The 26934-nt window shown below is 36.9% G+C and overlaps 1 protein-coding gene across 6 annotated transcripts in view; it reads right to left on the reverse strand.

Moving 5' to 3' along the window:
- The window catches only part of POLN (DNA polymerase nu), an 85422-nt gene extending 60666 nt beyond the window's left edge, over positions 1-24756 (reverse strand). For 2 of the 6 annotated variants that reach the window (XM_075499611.1, XM_075499613.1), the window contains exons 1-7: positions 24586-24756; positions 23742-23798; positions 22906-22959; positions 22603-22668; positions 5636-5693; positions 3952-4029; positions 3407-3521 (exon numbers count right to left, since the gene is read on the reverse strand). In XM_075499611.1, the coding sequence (XP_075355726.1) occupies positions 3407-3521; positions 3952-4029; positions 5636-5693; positions 22603-22668; positions 22906-22950 (362 nt within the window). In that variant the 5' untranslated portion in view covers positions 22951-22959; positions 23742-23798; positions 24586-24756. The other 4 variants (XM_075499614.1, XM_075499612.1, XM_075499615.1 and 1 more) reach the window with 4 other exon arrangements.
- Positions 24757-26934: the final 2178 nt, after the last annotated feature.

Consider the following 26934-nt stretch of genomic DNA (forward strand, 5'->3'; position numbering starts at 1 on the left):
TTCCATGGAATAACATTCCATAAACTTTATTCCCACGCGAAAAAAAGCCCTTTAAAGATAAAACACATGAGACCAAGCATGACATTACCCAGAAACTCGCATTAAGTGACTAGTTAACACCAGGTTCTGAGAGTTTTATCTGAATAGCAATTTCAAGACAGTTCTGTCAAACAGGACACACAATACTTAAAAAACTGTCTACAGCAAACAGTTGAGCATAGTGCAGGGAAGCCCAGACTGGTGGAGACTCTGTTACTTCTGAAATGAGCTATCTCTGTAAGCTAAACATAAGAGTACAAGATTACAGCTTAGTCTTGCAGAGATGATTGCCTCTCAGCTAGGATTATTGGGTTGGGTGTGGTGTTGCACATGACACTGAATTTTAGCGTGAAAGTACCTCCATTCAGCCTTTTGCTGTAATGTATAGAGATAGTTTGGGTTGACACATACTTAATGTTTCTCTACACTGCACTGTTGACCAGTGTAGAGATTCCATACAAATGACATTTAATAGAAACATGGATCCTACAAGTTTCCAAGAGAGATGTATCTCTAAGGTCCCAGAGATAGACTGAGTCACCTTCTGCTCAAATTATGAACAGAAAGCTTTTATACATAAGAGATCTTAATGCAATCAGAAACTCATACAGCTAACCTCTTTGCAGAAACTGCCACCATGTGTATTTGTTGCCAAATGCTATAAAAAGCCTGTAAAGGTTTTTCAAAAGGTTGGATTTCAGATAGAAGGCTTTAGCCTGAAGGACAGCTAAGGAATAGAGGTACGTTTAAGTGGAAAAGCCATGAAGCTTAGAAAAAAAGTGAATAAACTTGTATAAAACTTGGCTGGACTCTGGGGTGTGGCTCAGATTTTTGTCCAATAATATATTCTTTACTATTTATTATTTAATATTCATTAGTCTAAGGATTTTTAGATGCAGAAAACCTGCTAAAAGATACCAACTGACATGCATTCAGAAGCTGGAATGCTATCAGACACTGTCATTAACTTTTTTCTTCTGAGAGGGAGCTTCAGAAACTAATTCATTCTTTATAGATCTCTTAGAGAAAAAACCTTTTTTGTCAAGGTTTTCCAATTGTCCAAAATGTGTTAGAAAAAATTTTACAAATAGCAACAATGTGCAATTCCTTCAAACAGCATAAAACATTTGGTATGCCACTTGGTATATCACTTGCACAGATTTTAAAGGATTCAAACCCAGAGAAAATCAGGAGAAAAGAGGAGGTAAAAGGTTTGTTGTTTATTTTGCTCTTCCTTCTCATAACTCATTTTAACACCGACGGGGTGGAACAACTACAATAAAGTCAGTGAACTAATTGTTTGCCCTAAAGATTTTGTTTATCAATAGTGGACTATGAGAGATGAGTAAGTATCTGGAATGGGAAAGTATCTGTGAAGCTTGTGATTTTGTGTCTTCTCTTTGGCGCTAAATAAATTAAGGATAAAATTCCAAAACCCAAGGTGAATTCACTAGGAACTGATCCAATAGGAGGAACTGAATTTGTCAGAACAAATACAGATGTCTACATGTGAGCTGGCCACCTCAGACCTACTTTGTTCTCAGTGGTAAGAAGTCAACACTTTTAATGTGCGATTGATCTTATTACACAAGGGACATCATAATAGGTCAAATGAATCTCTCCAGGTATATAACAAATGTCCAAGGTTAGACAAGATTAAACACACCCTTTGTGTTTCTGTAAGTAATAACAGTCATATAATAGATTCAATCGAAAGTTACTTCCAAGCATTAGCTTTCCTGAAGCTTAAAAGAAGAGTCAGCAGAATCATTATGTAATGATTTTGTAGACACACCATGACACTTCTGTCTGATAAAAATATTTGCCTGTAATATTTCATTAAATTTAAAGTTACTGTGTAGCAACTATAAGAGGTTGATGGCTGCCAAGAGCTGTGAGGTTGCTGAATAGAATGGTATTTCTGGAGGCTTGCCCAGAGTTGAGACAAAATTTGACTCATCTTCATGCATACATTTGCAATATACCTCCAAACTAAAATAAGGATTTAACTCCATCACGAGGTTCTAGTGATATCATGTTAGAGCTAAGAATTGATTATAATATCAATAGAAGCTTCTAAGCAACTCTAAAGAGAAAGGTGATCTTTCGATAGCTATGTTCGTTGGGATGTTTGTGACCTTGAGTTGTGTTCTCCCAGAATGCACATGCCTCAAGTGCTGATTCAGTTGTTGGTAGCAGGATAATTATAATTTGAGCTCCATTTTGTTTCTTTGTACTACTTCAGAGTATATTAGCAAATATTGCAGTGAGTACGAAATACTGTGGTTGGGAAGGCTATGCCTGCAAAAATTTAGAAACTGTAGTACAGGAATTGAGCTAGATCAGGACTGATGAATTCCTCGTATCTATTTTTGCTTTCATTTTCAGCTAACAATCTTCCAACAAAAAAATGTAGATAAAAGATTAAAAGAGAGAGAGGAACAAAGAAAAAAGATGAAAATTGCATGACATTTACATGACATCATTCTGTTCAATCTGCTTATATGTTATAGCATTTTATTCAATCTTTTTCTGACCTACCTGTTCAAACTGTAAGCTTCTTGACATATATCCCGTAACTTATTGAATGCTCATGCACTTTTGAGTACAAAGGAAGTCCCAGTCTCAAGTAAGATTTTTAGGCATCACCATGATACAAACAGTAGTTAAGAAATATTACTTAAAACTTCAAATAGCTAAGTAACTAATATTCCATCTTTTTTGATAGTTAATCTTTTGATCTGCATGCTGAAGAGATCAGTAAATAATAATCTGGGAATGGAGATAAGAAATTTTGGGTTTTAATTACTGAAGTACCACTTTTTCCAAGTATCACATCATCCATCAGAAGATGGAAGCACTAAACCCTATGAGTTCAAAGGAATCCCATGAACTCTAGTCTCTCTGTTTCTTGTACATATGTAATTTGATTCCAATACTTCTACTGGATAACCAAGCGGGTTTCAAAAATGCTTGTACTTTTACTGAGAAAAGTTGTTTTGCAATTTTTCAGAGGGATAAGCTACTTAACTGCTGCTCTGGATTTTTAAAAAGAATTGGTGAAGAATAATACAGTGAGAAAGTTATCAGTATGCACTGTTCACAATATATTATTGCACCAGCTTTAGTCACAAGGCTCATACTGGTCAGTTTGATTGCAACATTTTGACATATGGTAATAACCACAGTGGAGAAGAAAAGGCTCAAAGACAGAAACAAATTATAATTCAAAGTGTTAAAACAGTATTAACAATAGATACTGTAGCAAAATACTGTCTTTTGTTATCACTACGCAGCAATACCATAGTTTAAGTTATTCTTACTATTTTGTTTAATTACTACCTAAAAATGCAACATTTACTCTTACCACTGAGAAGCCAGTGTGGAAAAGATATCAGTGGTTTCAGGTTCTTGGAACAGTTTCAAAAGTTCTGGTTCAGACAACAGGTCAGCAAGGATCCTTAACTCAATATGGGAAAAATCTAGAAAACAGTGTTAAAATAAATCTATTGCTCTAAAATAAAAACATACCTGCATTTTAAGCAAACTATCACAAATTAAAACGCAAGCCAGGACTGTTCAGTCATTTCCTCACACTAAAAAAAACCCAGATGCCTGTAAAAAGCTCATCCTGAATAAGTTCTATTCCAGGTACAGATCACAAGGTGTCTGATTCCTTCATTATCTTCAGGTGTCAATTAATCTTATTAGCTCTTTGTTTCTACTGACAAGGCTTACATATCATCCACTTCCAAAGCACACTAAGGAGCACACATCATATAACAATATTAATTGATACTAAGGGATTTGACAGCCTTGTAAAATCTAATGGCTTCCAAAGGAGCGGGGAAAAAGAGATGACAGAACTGTGAACATTAATATGTATGAGAATAATAATACATACTATCTTACCTGCTGCTAAAAATGTATATCCTTTTTTTGAAACAAACAATGTTCTTGGGGAAATAGTTACTATTTCCTCTTCTTTTCCTAGAAAGGAGATAGACATTTAAGTCCCAAACACCAGTCCAAAAATATTGTTTTGCAAACCACAGGAGGTTGTAAGGGACATACCAAAAACACACCACTAAAACCACACAAATGGCAACGTAAGCAACCTAGCAGACAACCAGCTGCCAGCATCACAATTAGTTTACTCTATCAGTCATATTCAACATGTTTATCTCTGCCATCCTTGCAGTACCACTTACTTCTCTTTTTTCAAAACAAAACCCTTCCCAAAACACTAGCTAAGAAATATCTACAATAACTAACATTCACAGATCACTTAATAAAGGAGACATTCAGGTAAGGAAGGGTCTATAGAGATGAACTAAAAATATATTTTCTTATCTTTGAACATGCTGCAGCAATGTGTTAATAACCAAATTCTGAGTTACATGTGGTAGTGGAATACAATACTGAGAACATACAGCTGATATAGGCATCCGAATTCTCATGACAGAAATCCTCTATAAAAACACAAAGCAATAACGTACATTGACAAGGTATTAGAAACTCAGTGCATCCTGGGAATACCACTTGTCTTGGTGTAGAAAGGGATAGTGGTTTGAAATACAACAGAATTCATCTGATCAGCACAAAAGTGGAAAAAAATAAGTGTGTCTTGATACAGGAATGAAAAACTTAGAAATACATTTTTGAGAAGCACATATTATAAGACCATTAACAAAATTGATTGAACTGTTTCCAGAAAGACCTATGTGCCACAGTTATGCACGGCAGCTCAGGTTTACACAGCCACTGTTCACACATTTTTTTATAACAACTTTTAAAAAATACTTATAAAAATGGATCAGGTAGATAAAAGAGGAGTGTGTTGAAGACAATGTAAAACTTTGATGGCAGTTTTATTTTATGAGCTGTATTATTTCAAACACAGGGAGTGAATAGCTGTGAAAAAGGCAAGCCTGCCCTTATCGGAGAACCAAGTGCAACAAATGAGCAGCATTTCCCAGCTATGGCTCTAGGCATTCAAGAAGGAGAGTTGACGTTGGCAAATCTCTCTCTTATATTTGAGTCTACTATTGTGGGTTTCTCTCTTTATCACTTGGGTCATGCTTTTCTAGACTTTACTTTGATTCTCTCAGAATCATCTGCCTTAAAGCTGCTTATGTTATCAAAAACAACATTTCTGACTAACTACTGGTGTTTAGTTGTGAGTTTGATTAAAATGACCAAGCTTTAACATCTCCTCAGGAAAAGCCTTATGAGCTGAATGCACAAAAAATCATCCCTAGGATATTTAATGGAGTTAAGATGCATAATTTCATCTGGAAAAAGGAACAGTGAGATAGTAGAGAGAAACAAAAAAAAAAAAATCTAAAAGTTTGTGACTATTTAGATCAGTGCTGAAACAGCAAATTTTTTGCAGGAACAACCAGCAAAAAGTAATTGGTTTAAATGACAACATATAACTAAGCATCAATAATCTATTCTATTCTTTAATGCTGGATGCTATAGGCATCTATTCTTTAATGCTGAATGCTTTAATGCTATAGGCCTGCTTTAAAACATAACATAACTCAGTAAAATAATAAAATTGCCTTTTCATGTTAATAAAAATATAGTTTACCTTTTATGTACTGTTTCTTTGTAATTCTAACTGGATGTTTAGAGATACCTTGAATGTTCTACAAATAAGAATTAAAAAATGCTTAGTAAGTTAAAGTTTATGAAAACATGTTTATGAACAGTTTATAAGCAGCATAAGAACATTAGTGATACTAATGCCCACAAGTTTCTCCCATATAATAAATAAGATTAACCACTTTGCCTTTCAAAGGAACCTTCACACTTCTGTTACTATAGATACTTTTGAATATTTGCTCTTCCTTGAAAATTGGAAGCTTGTAAGAACAATTTCTCACTGGCAGCCTTTCTAAATCCTAATCTCTGGATGCGCGATGGAACATAATTAGTAACCCCATAAAAATAATTTTCTTCTTATTTTAACTTGTATTTTTTAGATACGGTGCACTGCTTTCAAGAAAAGAATACACATGAACCTTGCCTTAAGCTAAGGGAACAGATTCTTCTTCAGCCCATAGAAATTTTTCTAATATCTATTCCCACTTTTTTGAAATGCATGACAAAATAAAGAAGGAGCTCTTTATTAACTATAGCACATCAGTCAAGGTTAAAAGTGAGAACTAAGTTTATCAACAAACATGCAGGACTAGGAATAACAGAAGATTTTTTTCTTTAAAGATCTGGGTTCATACACCTCCAGTAAAGCATGAAAGATGACACATGATAGCTTCCTTCTGTTATGTTATGTCATTATGCCTCTTCATCTAGAAAGGTAACACATGACAAGAGACAATGTGTATCAAGCTCAATTTTCGTAATTCCACACAATTAATTTGCAAATGGTTCAGGAATTGGATGAACATACTAATATTATGTAATACTAATAATATGGGAATAGTGCTATATCATTTCCAAATCATAATTATCATTTTCCATGTAATTTTGAAATCAAAATTGCTATTTTTAAACTTAAGAGGGATGTAACCAGACTGCAAAAGCTATTGAAATTTAAAGCAGAGGTAAAAGAACAAAACCCCTCAAACAGAACAGTATCATTTCTGGTCTTAGTATCACCCTTATAAGATCTACAATTAAATGTATTAAAGTTGAACACCTGCCACAGCACCATAGAGAGAGAGATAGGAAACTACTACATAATATACGTAATATTTTCACAGCATGGGTAAACCAGGAACACTGCTCTCAATCCATCAATACGAAGTCTGACCCAGAAGAAACACTTGCCATCTTCAATATTTTATTCTTCAGTTTCTAGAAACATTTAAAAATACAGTTGTGGCAATCCTTATTGTAATGCTGTTAACCATATTTTGAAATAAATGGTTATTGAATCTGTGCACAAAACTAACATTTCTATTGATTTCTATTGATAACAACCTGGGGAGGATCAGTGCTTGTTTGTATGAATAATATGCAGTTCAAGTGGCCATGGAAGCTAGTAGATCCTCGGAAGTTTAGAAAATTAAGTTCTTTATTATGTACCTGGACATGAATGTGGAAGCCTAATTTTACACATTTAAAAAACAAAATCACAACACTTTAATTCTGACTTGAATCATTTTAATGGTAGAGATCATTGTATAGACTTTTCATTGGGCTCTGTACTGGTATTGACATGTACTTAATAAGATAATCTCCAGCACAGGTTAAAAAATTGTTTATAGTTACTCTTGCTATTGTTCCTTAACTCATTAGCTTCAAAATCCTGAAGAAAGTGAAATAAATAAAAATTTATTTCAAAATCTGTCTACAATGGTAAAAATAAATCACCATATTGCCATCTTGTTTTCACTGACAGCACATGCAGAAAGTCTGCTTTTAATGTAATTTTTGAAGTGTCACTAATAATTCTGAAAAAAACTAGTAAGTAATTGCAAGTGCAAAATGTACTTTCACTTGTAAATTAGTTAACAACTCATAATTTGAATAAATCTTCAGAAAAGAAGTAACCTCAAGAAACATGACAGTGGTAATGCTCATCTTGAAACTATTGGAATAGCTTAATAGATTCCTCTCATCTAATTTTAGACATCTTTAGGCTAGCTGTTGGTCTAAACTAGCTGTCTAGAATCCCTCTATAGTCAGTAGCCAAAGACAAGGGTTTCCAGTGGGTAGTTCAGTCTACCTGTATATGACACATACTTACAAGTTGATCTAAGATTCCCCTGGAGATGATGTTTTCTAAGATTTAGATTATCAAATTTGATAAGATAAATTTATTTTAGATATTTAAAAGGATGGAGAAATAAGGACACAATCTCAGAAGAGTCTTCCAAATCGAAAGCTTTCCTCTGCTTGAGTTGAAAATTAGGTGACAGCTTTATTGTATCAGAAGTGGAAGACTGGTGTGGCTTTGGTAGATACTGTTAGCACCCTGGACTACATAACACAGCCTGTATTTTTTGCTTTTATGTATTTATTTCAAGTATATTTCTGCAAAACCTTCACAGATCCAATCTGAGATGTGACTGTTATCCCTTACTGTTAGAAAAGGGCATCCACATCTTGTTAGAAGTTATAGAGAAACAAAATTGCACTCTCTGAACAATTATGCTCCAACAGACAAGAAGGAATATACTTGAAAAAGTGTGATGGAAAAGCTGGTTGTGAAAGTTAACTATTAATACTTCTGTTCATTGTTTCAGACGGACAAAAAAAATCAAGCTATTCTAGTGGATGATTAATAAGAACAAGAAAACCCTAGCATTGATTAAAAAAATTTTAAAATAAAATAAAAAAACACCACCATAATCCAAAACTCATTTCCAGAGGTTCCAATGGATAGAAGGATAGATGAAGCCAGCGCCCCAGTTTCAATTAAGTTTGAAAGACTGTGATGATCAGGGGAGGTTCCTGAGTACTGGAAGAAAGCAAGTGTCACTCCTTTCTTCCAGGAGGGCAAGGAGGAGGATGCACAAAACTACAGGCCAATCAGCGTCTCCTCAATTCCTAGGAAGGTGATGGAGCAAATAATCCTGGGAAAACATCTGCAAACATATTAAAGTCAAGAAGATGATCTGGGGTAGTCAGCATGGATTTACAAAGGGGAAATGGTGCTTAACCAACGATAGCCTTCTGCGATGAAGTGACTAGTTCAGTGGATGAGAGGAAAGCAGCAGATGTTGTTTACCTTTACTTCAGCAAGGCTTTCAAAACAATCTCTCATAAAAGCCTCATAGACAAGTTGATGAAGTACAAGCTAGATAAGTGGACAGTGAGGTGGACTGAAAACAGGTAACAAGTGATAGGACAAGAGGAAATGGCCTCAAGTTGCGCCAGGGGAGGTTTAGACTGGATATTAGGAAGTTCTTCTTCACTGAAAGGGTTATCAAGCATTGGAACAGGCTGCCCAGGGAAGTGGTTGAGTCTCCATCCCTGGAGGTATTTAAAGGACGTTTGGATGAGGTGCTTAGGGACATGGTGTAGTGGTGGTCTTGGCAGTGTTAGGTTTACGGTTGGACTCGATGATCTTAAAGGTCTTTTCCAACCTATACAATTCTGTGATTCTGTGAAAACTGGCTGAACTGCCAGGTTCAAAGGGTTTTGATGAGTGGCACAAAGACCAGCTGGAGGCCAGGCACTAGTGGAGTACCCCAGTGGCCAAAACTGCTCAACACCTCCGTTAATGACCTGGATAACAGGACTGAGTGCAACCTCAGCAAGATGGCAGACAATCCAAAACTGGGGAGGAGTGGTTGATACATCAGGTGGCTGCTCTGAGATTCAGAGGGACCTCAAGAGTCTGGAGAAATGGGCTATCAGGATCTCACAGAGTTCACAGTCTGGAAAGCAGCTTTGCAGAAAAAGACTTGTGGATCCTGGTAAAAAACAAGTTGAACATGAACCAGCAATGAGCCTTTGTACCTAGGAAGGACAACACCATCCTGGGCTGCATCAGGAAGTGCGTCACCACCAGGTCAAGAGAGGTGATCCTTCCCCTCTGCTCAGAATGCCTGATGGGAGGGTGTAAAGAAGATGGAGCCAGATTCTTCTCACTGGTGCCCAATGACAGGACAAGAGGCAGTGGTCACAAAAAAATTACAGGAAATTCCATCTGAACATAAGAAAAAACTTTTCTACTGTGACAGTGGTCAAATACTGGAACAGGTTGCACAGAGAGGTTGTGAAGCCTCCATCCTTGGAGATATTCAAACGCCGAGTAGACATGGTCCCAAGAAACCTGCTCTAGTGGACCCTGTTTTGAGCAGGGGGGGGGTTGGACTAGACAATCTCTAGCGGTCCTGTCCAAACTCAACTACCTTGTGAGTCTATGATTCTGTTTTTATAACATTATTGTAATTGATTAATCTATATATCCCAGTGCCAACACATTGCCTTCTCTCTACTTCACATGATTTCTGACTGAGACAGAATTGAAGCCTTCAATGATATGAGGCAGTGGAAAGTCATAGAAAGACTCTGGTTTCATTCCCAAGCAATTTTTTAAATATATATATATATATATATATATATATATATATATAAAAAGTACACTTGTAGCATAACATTAAAATTCAAAAGCAAATATTTTGCAGAAATTGTAGTCAGTTGGTGCATCATGTCTTAAAATGCAAGCTCTGAGAAAAAGAATTGTATTGTCTTGATTATGGAAAATGCATGAAAAATGTACATCCAAGCTTCATAAATAATTTTGGTAAACGTGGAACACAATTAATAAGAACAACTTGATTATATAAATGGAAATTTCCTTTTTTTTTATGGTTTTCATAGAATCATAGGATTATTTAGGTTGGAAAAGACCCTTAAGATCATCAAGAACTACCATTAACCTAGCACTGCCAAGTCCATCACTAAACCATGTCCCTAAGCACCACATCTACGCATCTTTTAAATACCTCCAGGGATGGTGACTCAACCACTTCCCTGGACAGCCTGTTCCAATGCTTGACAACCCTTTCGGTGAAGAAATTTTTCCTCATATCCAATCTAAACCTCCCCCAAATGGCGCAACTTGAGGCCATTTCCTCTTGTCCTATCACTTGTTACCTGGGAAAAGAGACCGACACCCACCACGCTACAACCTCCTTTCATGTAGTTGTAGGTAGCAATAAGGTCTCCCTCAGCCTCCTCTTCTCCAGGCTGAACAACCCCAGTTCCCTCAGCCGCTCCTCATCAGACTTGTGCTCCAGACCCTTCACCAGCTTCGTTGCCCTTCTCTGGACGCGCTCCAGCACCTCAATGTCTCTCTTGTAGTGGGGGGCCCAAAACTGAACTCGGTATTCGAGGTGCGGCCTCACCAGTGCCGAATGCAGGGGGACAATTACTTCCCTATCCTGCTGGCCACACTATTTCTGATACAAGCCAGGATGCTATTGGCCTTCTTGGCCACCTGGGCACACTGCTGGCTCATATTCAGCCACCTGTTGACCAACACCCCCAGGCCAGGTCCTTTTCCGCCAGGCAGCTTTCCAGCCACTCTTCCCCAAGCCTGTACCATTGCATGGGGTTGTTGTGAACCAAGTGCAGGACCTGGCCCTTGGCCTTGTTGAATCTCAGGTCATGACTGATAGAAAGCTGAAAAAACCCACACCCTTACAACGGTACCCTTTCGTTTTTCACCTTTTTGTTGTCAGTGAAACCCCCACTTTTTTTTTCCCCACTACAAGCATTAAATCATTAAAGATTAAATTTTGTAATACAGTTATCAAACTTAAAAGAAAAAAGCACTGAATCTGATTTGCACTAAAGTCACTTTGGGTATAATAAATGCAGACAGGCTGTCTTTTTCCTGGGTGTCGAAAGCTGACACGCTTCTTTGGCAGTGGACCTGCCACACAGGGACCTAGCACTCCATCAATTCACTACCTCTTTTACAATTTCAGTTACTTGACACATTTTCCCCGCATCTAGAGGGTTGTTGGATCACTGTTTTTTAGTTAAACTCCTCAGAAAACACCATCCTGGAAAAGCAGGGAGCTTAGGCATGGCAGGAAAAAAAAAAAAATCTCACTAGGAACACTAGATTAAAACTACATGTTGAAAAACAGACTGCTGATTTCTTTCCTCCTACCTCCATAATCTGGTTTTTTGCCACTATAATCCATTCTGACTGATGGTCCTGATGCATTCCTTACTTTGGTGTTTTACCACAGGTTAGAAATCTGTTTTCTTGGTTCTGAAAATACCTCTACTAAAAGTTGTTCTGCTTTTGTCTTTTGTTTCAGGTGAAGACAGTGTAGATTCTTGCCTACGTAATTAGCTTCTGTATACAGAGCCATTCAGAAACAATGACAGACTTCACTTTGGCAAGGAGACTCAGAATTGATGGAATCTTGATGTCTCTGTTACAGCCTCACAAACACAGCTTTCTCATAAAGCATTCAAGCCTTGCAAAAAGGATGCTCTAATCCATAAGGAAAGCCATTGTATCAAAGAAGAGTAGAATTATCAATGAAAACAAAACCTAATCAAAATCCAACAAATAACATACAGTTCCCAGTTTGATAAATTAATTCTCCATCAGTTACACTTTCTGTTGAGCTTGCCATTTTGGTATCCAAAATTCTACATGTACATTTGCAATTGCTTTTTGATTCCTTCCTAGGTTAAAAAACAGTATGTTATTTTGGTTCTTTGAAAGGATTACAGAATACAGATATATATTGGATAAATTACCTTTGAAGTCAGTACAGTTAGACTTCACCTAATCACAGAGGCTGGTGGTGCATTTTAATTATTTCTTACTCTGTGTCAAGTAGGGTTGTTGATCATATTTCCTTTGTTAAATTTCCCTTTCAGATATTTATATTGATTCAACTAACCCATACCTCTCTCCTCCTCTCCATATACATTTTCAGTAGCATAAATTGCTATTTTTTGAGCAAATAGCCCCAGTCAGCCCTGGTAACTCCCTAGAAATAGATGTCTATATATGTATACAAAGGCATCTATAGCCATGTGTATATTCTTTTTTACTAGAAAATGGCTCATTCATCTACTAACTGCTCAGATCTGCATGCATTTCTAAATATCTATAGAATATGTCTGTCTGAAAACCTACAGACTGCAGGCAGGGGAACAGAAGAAAACCGACAGCAAGTTACTGAAATAAACGGGAATGCACGGAGGTGGCTGCAGACGATTCTATGGACATTTGATTCTCATTAATTCCTGCACTGATCTAAGGACTTATTTAAAAATAAGAACAGAGACAAAACTTACTACTGAGATAAGAGTATCCATTCGTAAATGTATACAGCATGGATGTGTTTGCTAGGGATGATTAAAACCAGTCAAGGAGTTAGACTGAACAGATATAAGGAAGCAGTTAGACCAGGTAAAATTATAATCCTTTGATGTGGCAACTAATCCACCTGCTGTTACAGTGAGGCATAGTGTCAAACACTAGAGCAAAATAAAGACAATAGAGGAATTAAATACTGTTTTACTGTGGCTACCAATGCCAGCAAATAGCAAAAACTAGTTGCATTTCTTATAAGCAGGAATATTTACTGGGACTGTGATCTTCTCAGATTCAATTACTTTAATAGCTGTCGTTTCCAGGAAATCAATTATTTCCTACTACTTGAGAAAAACACAGATTTTTCTCTTCTGTTTGAAAAAAGTTCAGACCAGCAAAATTCTAGTTTATCTCATGAAATGTAGCACTCCAGCAAAAACTGAAGCATTATAAGTCCAAAAGTTTCTGGACTTTCCCTTAGTATCTTCTTCTCCAGAAAGTTTATTAAAATAATTAGGCCACAACTGTTTTCTTTGAACAAGAACTCAGCTTTACACAATGAAACACAAAGTAAGCTTTAAAATTCATGGAATCTGTTTGATGACTAGCATTGTATTACTTTTGGAGCAGAAGTAATACTTTGGTCTGTAAGACCAGATTTCATTACAATGATAATAGATAGATAGATGACAATTCCTTTGAGCTTTATATTCTGTATCTCCAATTACTTTTTGCTTTTTATTCTTGTAGTGGATTTTTTCCCCTGATTATTTGCTTCTTCAAAATTTTCTCACTCCTTTTCCTTCTCTTTCAGTTGTCTCTTCTTGCCCTACATGGGACTGCACCTATTGATAAATTGTGCTCTCATAGCTCAGTTAATCAATTTGAGAAGAAATGTAAGCACAAGTTCAGTGAGCTACTTCTTTAACTGTCAACACTCTGCTGGCTCCTTTGTTAAAGGCCAAAGCTGCTGGAGAAATAGCAAGGAAAACTGCACACTACCCGAAGTAGTATTCTTGCAATGCAGAACAACAAGACTTCGAGTCCTGAGGGCACTCACAGTATCAAATTCACTCATCTGGCACCTCCAAAGTTGGTGGCAACTCACTAATGAGAAATTAGACAACAGAAAAAACAAAACAAAAAAACCAAACCTTCATGAATTTCTCTTTTGGAAAATTGCCATATTTAATTATTGTCCATAGCAGCATTTATTTATTATTGTAAAGGAATAAACAGTTATTTTCTGTGACTTCTATATGAGACATAATTTCAAGACAGTCTGAAGATCTAATTTTTAAAATACAGCACGTAGCTCAATAAATAGAGAAAATATGAAAATGAACAAGGTCACCATAGCAATACCAGCCTGGTATGTATATGTACATGCATTCCTAAGCAAACCTTGGCTTGTCTGCAATTGCCACCTAGTGGCTAGTTAAAAATGAAAGACATCTATTTTCCTTGTCAAAAAACAGAATCATACAGACTTCTGGTAAAGGATTTCTTAATTTTTGGTACTAGTTACTGTTTTTCAGCAGTGAGCAATCATTCGAAGGTAATGCACTCCCTTCTTGCCTTACCCAGGAGCACAGAATTATCAAGGTTTTAGATGTCAGTCGAGTGGGAGACTTAGAAGTAATTAATCATCTTCCCACAAGCTTAAGCAGCTTTCAAAGTGCATACAAGGGAAGAAAAGGGCAACCAAAAATACCAACTTCTTACTTTAGAGAGTCAGCCATAAGAATAGTGTATTTGATTTCCTATGACTAATCCTCTTTCTGCCATATTCTTTGAAATGTAGACCTGGCAATGACCTCAGGTAATAATGTTGTAGCACCACATGAGAAAGGACTCAATGAGTGATTTTTAAAATAACAAAAAATATTTTATTTTACTAACTTATTGATTTGACAAATTATTTTGTCAAATCATGGGTTCAGCCCAGATGCTTGGTTATATACTGACAGATTACTAACCTTTGCACAGCAAGCAAGGGAGTTTGTATATACGCAGCTCTACGCATCTTTCAAAGAGACAAAGACTGCTTTTGTTTCCCCATATATAAACTGACTAAATTTAATTATTTACTTAATTTCATTTTCCTGAAAGAAAATTATACTCAGAACATAAGCTCTGTTAAACTAATGTTCATTAATACAGGAGGCTATTAAACTCTGGGATGAACTCCAAGAAGATATGATTTGGTTTTGGGGAAAAAACAGTGCTAAGGCATAGAGATAACAACCCTTTGAGTGGCAGTTGGAGCTAGTAAATATTGTACCAGTTGTATACTAGCGGTATACTATAGCTTTAAAGTAAACAGTGTCAAGGGAATGTTGCCCAAAGGTACAAATACTAGAGCTTTAAACACATAAAAAATGACAAGATTTCCAGGCTGGAGGAATTTACTTTCTAAAGAAAAGATGTAACAGTTGTTTTATGAAAGGGTAAAATTTAGCATCTCAAACAAGATTGTTCCACATACTGAGGAATTTACTGAGCATATGTTAGCAGGGAGTTCCTCTTAAAAGGCTACAAACGGCTGTGAACAGGAGGCTGATTGAAGGAGTCAAAGGAAACCTAAATAACCAATGTATCTTTCTTTGCTTACAGTGAGGAAAGGACAATTCTTGATTTGATAGAAGCGGTCCTTAACTACAAGTTCCCAAGAACCACAGCCAGCAGATGATCATGTTAGTACAGGAGAACTAAGGACAACAAGGCCATGTAGAAGTCAGCAAGATGACCTCTGTCCTATTCTGTCTATCTGCAGTGACCCTTATACAAACCACTATTTTGTTGTTGTTGTTGTTCCAAACCTGAGAGAGTGCATCCATCTTCAAAACTCTGGGTGAATTTTCCTGAGGTTTTATGAAAGGATGCTGAGGAAATAAAGAACTGGCAAATTTTCCACTCATTTACACAGAAAAAAAGGAACTGTCAGCAAAGAAAGCTGAATGTAATAGGGATGTAGAGCTACAGAGATAGTTTTCCCGAAATTCTTTGGGGTACCAACAACAAAGCTTTTGAAAATCAGTACTGTCTGAAAACTGGACCATCCAAGACAAGAAGTCTCTTTCGCTGTACCTAACTTTTGGTCTTCCCCTATAATCCATTCTCTTTCTATCATTCTTAATTTCTGTCTCCTCCATTTTTTGTCTTGTCAGAACTCTCAGATTTTTTGAAGTAATTTTTGCTGACTGAGATACAGAATGGGAGAAGAACAATGTACAGTAGAACACTGTATAGAAAAATAAACTATTTAAATACTTCTGTTATGTTAAACATAACATGATCTACTCTGAGATCAGAATTAGACTATATTTTGTCCTTGCAAAAAGGAATTCAGCCATTAGAGGAATATGCTAACACCTCTCACTTTTGAGAGCTTGTAAAACAAGATATAATCTGTGTGCCTGCAATTTTTTTTTTAATTGTCCTCTCAGAAGTCTCCAAGCTTTAAGTATTTCCTAAAAGTGTATATCTAAAAATCCCATTCAATCTAAAAAGGCCATTCAAAGGATAAAATGAATCAGCATATAACCAACTACCTTAACATTCAACAGCAGTAGGCACTCAAGTGCTGACAATTTAACTTATACATACTGTATTGAAATGTAGTATCTTCGAATTTTAATGGAATAAGTGGAAGGATAAAGTGCCATCATTGCTCTAGCACCAGAAAATTTTACAGGAACTTTTTTCTCCCATTTCTACAAGTCTAAGCTCCTCTGAGGAGCTTTTTGCCAGAAACTAAAGGAGAGTGAAGGAGGAATTCAGCCTCCACAGTCAGTATTTCATAATGTGCTAAAAATACTGTAGCTGATATTATTCCGAGTTGTATAGAATCTTTCTTTTTCGAGCTGTTAATTTTAATTGCTCTCTGTATTTCTGTGCTTACATTTAGTTTGTAGAAGAAATAATGACAGACTCCGTATCTTATCCTGCATAAATAAAATGCAAGTATTTTGTATGTTGATTACTGCATAGAAGCAGATTTATACTGGCTACACATTATCCTTATTTAAATAACACACAGAACAATTATACATGCAAAGATAATCCCAAATAGGAGAGAAGTTATATACATGATTGAACTGCTCTTGTTACTACAGAATTACAGCCCAGATGATGTTCCAAGCTTTACTGAGCCAAATGGAAAACATTATGCTGTAAAATGTAGTCCATGTATTGGATACACCACACTCACCATGAGATTAATGAATTTATACAAATCAGGAGCATTACTACAGAGGATGCCAGAGACATGCATATATCATAGAAAAGGATACTATGTGTACCCGAGATGCTAAGAGAACAAAGGTCTATGATGCGGAAGCCTTATTTCTGCATTTGGATATAAAATCAACATGATGATGTTCTGGAGCATCAGACGTGAGTGTTATGATACGACTAACAGTGACTTTTCATACTGCAGTTGTCACACCAACTAAGAATATCCTACTGGAATGTTAACGTAGTGTAAATTTTCATAATGAATGCAATTGAACTAGTCTTGTCAACATGCTCATTCACTCATTTTTTAAATTTCCCTATCATAAAACAAAAACTGTGATGAGTGAAGAAGAAAGAGAGGAGGTAGAGAACTTCTGTCTCCAATGTTGTAAATATGGTTTCTTTAAATGCTAAAGCCTTTGCTAAAATATACCTCTAAAAAAACAAAGCAACAACAGAAGAGACTGTAAAAACATCAAAACTCTAAATACTCATAAAATGAGACACTATTTTAGTGCTATTAATGCAGTCATAATCAGCATATGACTCAAGAGTATTGGAATAAATATACTGAAAAGAAACATGGCACAAAAATACATTCTGAATGCAAGAGATACTCAGAGAACACAGACCAACCATAACAAATGGCATGCGCGCTCTTTCTCTAATAGCATATCAGCTCATCTGAGTGATGGTTGTTTGCACTGACTAGAAAATATGACACTAAATTGCTTCGATCCAAAGGTCCAAGAAAACGCATAGACATTCTCATCTCTGTTAAGACAACCTACCATTACTTTAGTGAAGCCCACATCAGAGCATATTTACCTAAAAATTATTTTGTTAGCCTAGATGACACTATAGAAGACTTCTGACAATACGTTTTGTATGAACCTGTAATGTGTCTAACTTGCCTATCCCCAGTCCTTTCCAATAAATGTACTTTTTAAAAAAAATAGAAAACACACTCAAGTAAGATCAATGCAAATGTAAGACCCATTCCGTCTGTCCATTTTAAGTCAACATTCATTTCAGTAGGAGAGTGTATGAGAACAAGTTTACAAAAATTATATTCCTAAAAGTGCAGTTTCAAAAGCAGCCAAGGCATTGGCTCATTTCTGGAAGACAAAAAAAAAAAAAAAACAAACCCCAAAAGACGTGATCACATGTCTGCTCCCAGACTTGGTGTCTGGCTCCTTACATTGCATCGGCTCTGCCTAAGCCTTCTAAAAGCTGTGAAGCAAAGGGACAGGGGAAAAATAGGACACTTCAAATTTGTACAGCAGCTCACCACTACTGAAATACCTTGTAGAACATCCTGTTTGTGCTGGAATCCAACTGTGACTATAGACTATAAACTTCCAGAAAGAATATTGGTAGTATCACGGATCAGCCTGTAGCCTTAATGAGGCCTGGGACAAAAAGCCTGAAATTTGAGAGCTGTCACAATAGTTTTGATAGTGTGTTTCTGACAGTCCGCCTTGCTTGGAGTGTGCATGTGGGTATGCTAAGGATGTAAAACCTATTGGGATAGTGTTATGAAAGGGAGACAAACAGGCAGCATCTCATCCACACTGTCCACAAGCCATCCCAAAAATATTCCAAAACTACATTTGAGTTTTATCTCAGAGAGAATTAGTCCATTCACTCCAGAAGACAGCCCAGAAGGGAAGTAATACAGATACAGTATGGATAATCAGAAAAACTGGTTTGCTAAATTAATTGACAGAACAGACTAATTTTTGATGGCAATTGCTCAGAGGGGTCTCTACTTCAAGAGATTCTCTCTCCCATTAGAACGAAAACCAGATGGGTAATTTATTATTCATATTCCAAACACTACTAGTAACAGACATTTTCTAATAAACAAGCATGCAATTCTCTATCATGCATTCACTATCAGAAAATATTATTCATATCTGTTGGAGAGACTGAGGTATATCCAATATTTCAGGGGTTTTATGGTCCTTCTTTGAGCACATTAACATTCAACACACCCTAATTAGTTTCTCCTTCAAATTACATTCCTGCTTTCCAAATTAAAAGCTAACATGCTTCTTTGATTGACAGGTTAAATTATTTTATTTCTTTGCCTTTTTGGACAAGCTGGTAAAAGCATTTTTCCTGGGGAGAAATAGGAATGCTTTCCCCCCCACACACACTTGGTCTGAGAAGGTAAAAAATTTTATTTATTTTCAGCATAACTTTTTGTTACTAAAAGGAAGAAAATGCCCCTGAGGCCCACAACTTTATGCTTTTTAGTTTAATGATACAAACATCTTCTGATGTATAAAGTGTAAACTCATTAGTAGCATTTCAGTTCTCTCTGCTGCAGAAGCCTGGAGGAAAGAAACCTTAATACAGAATATCTGATTCTAGCACTGAAGTTTACATCTTCAACCAAATTATAACATCCAATTATATGCAATCTTTAGATCTTGAGTTAGGATTTCTCTCTGCTCCTTTTGAAAAAGTCTTGATCTTAATTGGCTTTATGCCTTTCCAACTCTGTCATGACTTATTTTTGCTTTAAAAGGTGAGAGTCTGGAAAGTGGTATTTCAAAGGTGGGTTTGGAGAACACGAACAAGTCTTTATGAATGTGATAAATATATTTAATAGGAAAGTTATCTATGAGCAATATAATAAAGAAGTATCCTAATGTAGACAAGACTAATATATTTATACAAAAACTAATTAAAAATAACATATCCAAATAATAAACCTAATTAACTTCCCCTGATAGTCATAAGCAATCCATCATAGAGTGGAAAAAATAACTAGCCTATGGATATACTACAAAATAATTTGATTGAAGACTTTTAGGGTTTATATTTACTTTTAGGTTTCAGATATGCAGGTTCTCACTGAGTAGCAAATAGACAGTTACAACGCTAATAGCAGGAGACTGCAATATCAAATGTGTCCCTGTTTAACAATGTACGATGTTAAAACGCTTTGTTACTTGTGAAAAAGGCATTAATTATGCAGCACACATACTGTAGAAGAAGAAACCAAATGAGAAGAAATGGAGTGCACAGTTAAACTAAAATAGATGTATACATGGAGAGCCACTGAAGTAAAGTTCTACCAAGAAACCCCCTCTAAGTTGCTGCAACACAGAAGTCATAAAAATTCATGTGAACAAGCTTATCTATTGAGAGAAACCCACATACAACCAAAAATATACATCATCCATACATCAGATATGGATTTGTCTGAAAGAAGATCACAGAAGAGTTTATCTGGAAAAGAAATCCTGCTCTGTACCTTATGTCTAGTCATTTCCCCTTAAACCTATGAGTAAATCCCCCCTGGACTCCTTTTAATGCCCTAAAGGAAAGAGGACAGATAGATCCATTACCTTTACAAAACAAATGAAAGAAAGAAACCTTTGTTTGGAACCCCATCTCCCACAACCACTGCAGCAAATGGGATGGTTTTTTCTATTTGAATTCTCACTTTATCTGATTTACACTTAACTTTTGCTTTAATCACTCCTTAAAGCATTTCAAAACACACTTAAAAATAAACTACCTCAGCAAATATTCAGCTAAAATTTGACATAGCATCATAGTAACTGCAAAAATATCTATCATATTTATGATTTCTGGCAGGAATCTTTCCAATCCTTTAACACTTAGTAAAGTGACTGAGCACTGCAGTGTATCTTCTATATCAATAAATGATTCAGAAACAGATGGTATAAGTTCCATAAACATTTCACACAAAAAAAGCCATGCCAACATTTTTCCTTATAAGGAAAAGCCAGCCTTAGGCAACCCTGGCTGCTAACTTTAGCAGCATTATTTTGGAGAAAAACAACCTTTAAGAAAAGTAGATTTCATGCCATTTTTAGCATGGTGGGCCAAAGGTCACCTTGTGTTGTATGCGGTTGTTCAAGACAGCTGTCTGTTCAGCTCTGACTCGTAAATGCCTGTGCATCACATCAGAATATTTAGCAAACTGTGACCTTCATGATCATCTTTTCCGTTCTCTCCCATCACTTTCCCCCATCTGGGTGAACGAGAAGTGGGAGCACCAGCAACATTCCTCCATTCCATTGTTAATTCAGAAGCATAGACACTGGTTTTTACTCAGCAAAAAGCACTTCCTATAAATTGTTCGATGACAAATTGTATGGAAATATGTACCATGAGGGTAGGAAGATATAAATGAAACCTGAACTGTGAAGACAGGTAAAAGAAGAGCTAAGGAAGTCACCAGTATTGTGAGGATGAGAACCTCCCAGAACACGTTTCTGCCAGAACTCCAGAAGTCACCACACCAGTCAGGACTTGCAAGGAGCCACATGAGCCCACCCATGCAAAGTGGTCACAACATAACCGTTATGTCTAACATCTCTACTCCTAGACAGAGCTGTGGAAGACCATGGCCTTTCTCCCAAGACTGCAGAAAGCTTCTAATGCCATTTAGGCTAGTAAATATATGCCATTAAGGCTAGTACCTGCATAGACAGATAAGCTGTACTCAAACTTGCATGGATAAGAACTGACAATACTTTTGGGCACAAGTTAAAAGGACAACAGCCTCGTGGATTCCCTCTAGCCTTCACAAGCCACGTCCCACTTCTGCATCTACGCCCCTTCTCCCACAGGGCCAGAGGTCAGGTCTTTGCTAAGAAAGGCCATGATTAAACCAAACAGAACATTTCCGCAGGCAGGCAGTCACTACTTTTCTACTGCTATTCCCCTGCCTATGCCTTGACTTGAGCCCCTGAAGCAGTCTGCAACCCTGTCTCCTTCCACATCAGGTCCTGCACACTCATCCATGCAGCTATGGGCTGCAACAGAAGTGGAACACAAAAGGCCTCACCAGTCCCTGCAGTCAAAGACCAGTATGCTTCCTAAACTCCAAGTAAAATGGTATAATAAAATATATTAAAATATGCCCTTAAAAAGGCCACTTTGGCAAAAAAAACCAACCCAAGCCTCTAGCAGTCCAGAAAGTCAAATAAACACATTCCAGCCACAAGCATGTACGTGGAGACCACTGTAGCCAAAGACAAGAGAGGAAGCACCAAAGAGCCCAAGCGTCACAGCCATATAAGCATCTGGCAAGACTTCCAGAGCAAGAGCATAGACAGCTTAGCCCTTCACTGCTATGAGGCCTGAAGCCAAATTCCAAAAGAAAAAGAGTCTCCTTTTTTTCCAGAATCCCTAGGATACCTTCCAGGGCTAACCGATCCTTTACAAGTGGTGGTTCATGAACACCAGGAATTCATTTCAAAGAAGTATTCAAGTGGATGTCTAGAGGGTGCATGTATGGCTCACAATTCTACCCCTCTACTTCAGGTAATAATATTAAGTTCTGATCCACAGATAACAGAAAATATTCATAAGAATAAATGTTCTAGAGTAAAACATCCATTTAGTAAGCCTTTTCTGTCCTCCATTTACGTACAATATGGCAACTGCTAGACTTAGATTAAAACAAACATTTCATGTGTTAAATATATTACATATTTTATATAAATAATATTAATTTTTAATTCTAATTAAAATGTAAATCTTCTAATAGGTTCACTTACTGGACGTTTGGCTGAAAGTCTGCCAGTCACAGTTCCTGTCTGATTCCATGTAGAGGAAATAAATCCCTGTAGTCAAGTAAAGTAAAAATCCCAAAAAAGAAAAGCATGAAGACATACATCTAAATCTTATTTAATGTAAGTATCAGTAATAAAAATTCACTGCAATCAGGACTACAAAATCAAAAATAAGTACTTCATACTTTTCCATATATAAAAGTTCTTAAACTGTAAACACTGCAATTATTTCACATCCTTTTATGATTTGACATACCATATTTTACAGGCTATTTTTTATATTTCTACCTTTCTCATGCATGTTCGTAGTCCATCCACATAAGTTGATTTCATCTTATGAACCTAAATTACATAAAAGTTTAGATAAATGCTTATTTATAAAAATAAGAGATTTTTCAAATTAAAGATCTTAATTTCCAAATGCATATTAACTTGTTTTGTAGACTTTTTTTAAAAGACAGTTTTATCTTAGTAAATAATGGATGTATACTCACTAACAGCTTGACCTGTTAGCACAAGTTAGGTAAGTGCTTAGTCATACCGTAAAGCCAGGTCTTTGCAGATACTAGTAAATGAACTATTGGAATTTATACTTTTACATCCTCTATCCCCAGGTCAATAAAATACACAAAAAAGCCACACACACAAAAAGAAACACCCAACCCACACTTTTTTTTTTTTTTTAAATCTTGGAAACTCATCCACTGAAAACCCAAACATTAAGTGTGAGAGCAGACTAACTAGGTCGTTTTGGATTTTCAGGAGGTTTGTCACCTAAAAAAAACCCTAACTAGTTATCTCCTTCACTTTCTGCAGAGTATTTCTTCAGAACTCAAAAAAATAAGTTTTTTCCTACGAGTGTGCTTTATAGCGCTAGACAAATTTAACAGTGAAGTCTTCCAATTTTGCAAGAGTTGTTTGCTAGCTATAATCTAACAGATTATACAAAAGTATAATCATTAAATTTAAAAACTCTTAAGAATACCTACAACTTCAAAATATAAATTAATATTTGAATGAACTTACATTAGAGCCAACTTTTAATTTATGTAGCTGTGAATGTGTTATCTTTCTTGCTAATTCTGCTTCAGTGCAACTACATTATGTGAAAAATATCGGCTCACCTGACGATATTCTAAAATTATCTTAGGCAAAGGATGAAGATCTTGCAACTTACTTAGCTGCAAAATAAAAATATGAATTATTGGTTTACTTTTCTGATAAGTTATATTTAACAATCTTAACAGAATAAGTTTTGAGGGAAGAAATTTTCTTGCCAAGCTGAATGGACAAAATACTGGCTAAAGAATAATGTCCTTCAAGCAACCTCACCCTAAGCCCAAGGAAGCCTTCATTCCTTCCTGCCTTCAGCAGGAGGGCTGGAGATTACCCCTTCCCATTTCATTCCTTCCTGTGCTAGACAGGGACAAAAGACATGCAGACATAAAAACTTTTCCATAACAACTTTGAAAACACTGGGGCATGGGGGGAGGGGGGTGACTTATGGTCCTTTGTTTATTTTTTGTGCTAGACAGCATCAATACAGGAGAGAACATGATAAAACTATACAAAATAATACATATATACACACATACATATTTATACACATACACAAAATCCAACAGGAGAATTTCTCCTGTTCTTTCCCTAATACAAGTTCCAGGAGACCTTCAAGAAAAATTTAAATTGTCAAATCCAAAAGCAATAAAATAAAGCATATTTCTTACTACTTTGATTGTAAATTGCCATAAAGTTTTGTTAAGAAAAAGAATGAAATTATTAAAATAGAGATTGGATATTTATAAGTACAACAAAAACATCTGGAACTACAACAGTTCAGGGTGAAAAATAGATACAACTGTACCAGAATGGAGATTTAAAAGCGTAAGATTTTTTCTTGCTACCAGGGAGAGGCAACATATTAAGATTAATTATCTAGTATTTATCTATTGGAAGGTTTCAGCCTACCTTTCTCCAAATAACCAAGTCTCAGCAATTGTTGGAAAGACTACTGGACTAGATAAAAGCATTGCTTTGGTTACTGCAACAAATCTTACGTTCCCACAAAAAGATGACATGCATTCTATTCCACTGATCCCACCCATCTCCCAAGACGTTCTGTCGCTCTCCAAGATTACATATTTGATCTATGAAACCTCCTTCTCCTTGAGTAGTGTGTGGTTTTTATGGTTACAGTGTTGACGTTACGTCAGAGATAATATCTGGAAGTTCAGACACTTGGCCCAGAAGTTGAATTTCCTCTTTCACACATGAGAAATAAATACTACCTTTCTACCTTCCCCAGAGGTGTTCATTCTCAGCAATGAGTTGATTTGACTCCCATGTAAACTAGAGCAATACAGTTGCAGCACCAAATAAGAAACAGATGCAGCTACACAGAGGCATCTTCCCTTCTAAGAAGGAACTCCATTATTATCTTAAAATGATGTATTAATGATCTGGACAAGGGGACCGAATGCACCTTAGTAACTTTGCAGACGACGCCAAGTTGTGTGGGAGTGTTGATCTGCTTGAGGGTAGGAAGGCTCTGCAGAGGGATCTGGACAGGCTGGATCGATGGGCTGAGGCCAATTGTGTGAGATTTAACAAGGCTAAGTGCAAGGTCCTGCACTTGGGTCACAACAACCCCATGCAACGCTACAGGCTTGGGGAAGAGTGGCTGGAAAGCTGCCAGGCAGAGAAGGACCTGGCCTGGGGGTGTTGGTCAACAAGCAGCTGAATATGAGCCAGCAGTATGCCCAGGTGGCCAAGAAGGCCAATAGCATCCTGGCTTGTATCAGAAATAGTGTGGCCAGCAGGACTAGGGAAGCGATCGTCCCCCTGTACTCAGCACTGGTGAGGCCGCACCTTGAATACCGTGTTCAGTTTTGGGCCCCCCACTACAAGAAAGACATTGAGGTGCTGGAGTGCGTCCAGAGAAGGGCAACGAAGCTGGTGAAGGGTCTAGAGCACAAGTCTGATGAGGAGCGGCTGAGGGAACTGGGGTTGTTCAGCCTGGAGAAGAGGAGGCTGAGGGGAGACCTTATTGCTACCTACAACTACATGAAAGGAGGTTGTAGCGTGGTGGGTGTCGGTCTCTTTTCCCAGGTAACAAGTGATAGGACAAGAGGAAATGGCCTCAAGTTGCGCCATTTGGGGGAGGTTTAGATTGGATATTAGGAAAAATTTCATCAGTGAAAGGATTATCAAGCATTGGAACAGGCTGCCCAGGGAAGTGGTTGAGTCACCATCCCTGGAGGTATTTAAAGGACGTGTAGATGTGGTGCTTAGGGACATGGTTTAGTGGTGGACTTGGCAGTGCTAGGTTAACGGTAGTTCTTGATGATCTTAAGGGTCTTTTCCAACCTAAATGATTCTATGATTCTATGAAAAGGAAGGGGCATCCACATTTGCCTCAAGGCTGCAGTTTGATCTTGACTTCATTTTTAGAGAAATGTTTTTGGCAGGTTTCTGCACTTGTGTGGGATCACACATGAATGTCTGCATTGCTGAAAATTATCTGCTCCAACACGAACAGAAGAAAGAACTGGAAAAGCTTCATATGCGCAATATTTATTGCACTGAATCTGAAGATACACTGGATGTCTTGTACAGGTGTATCAAAGTATCTAAACTGTTTGATCATTATTGCTCTAAGGGAACAAGATTCTATCAAGATCCTGCAGATCTCACTCCAAATGCAACCACTCTTAACTGAAGACAAGCATCTCCACAGAGGAAAATACAGCCTGAGGAAAATTCATGCACACAAGTAAAACACTGGACCATACAAAGAAAGAGACAACTCCCAATTCAAACCACAGGTATAAAATAATCTCCTACAGACCTCTTTACGTAGCATGAATGAATGGGTTAAGGGTCCATAAAAAGATGACAACATGGTTTTAGCCCAAATCTCCTGACGGCAAGGAGAAAGTCTGGGTTGCTATTTCCTTCACCAGCAAATTTTACATTAATGTTCTTTTCTTTCACCAGTGGGCTCTTTCACCCAACCAGTCATACTGAGCTACCGAAATCTGACCAGTAAGAAAGTCTCCCTCCTCTGAGGAAGATGGTCATACATGCATGCTGGTACTAAAGTTTTTAGCCCTGGTTTATAGCTAAAGTTTAGCTTCTGTAGCTAGTTTGGTTTTTTTTTAATGCAACTTTCATTTCTGGTATAAGTAAATGAAGTGTTATTAGTACAATACAAAAATAAATAAAGACTGTTAGGAAAACTTTAGACAAATGACAATTTCAGTGGAATATAACTTAGAAGTTTTGCTAAATCATGCAGATGGTTTTAAAACCCCTCCC

The sequence above is a fragment of the Mycteria americana genome, chromosome 4 (genome assembly GCF_035582795.1).
Source record: "Mycteria americana isolate JAX WOST 10 ecotype Jacksonville Zoo and Gardens chromosome 4, USCA_MyAme_1.0, whole genome shotgun sequence".
In the NCBI taxonomy this organism is placed as follows: Eukaryota; Metazoa; Chordata; class Aves; order Ciconiiformes; family Ciconiidae; genus Mycteria; species Mycteria americana.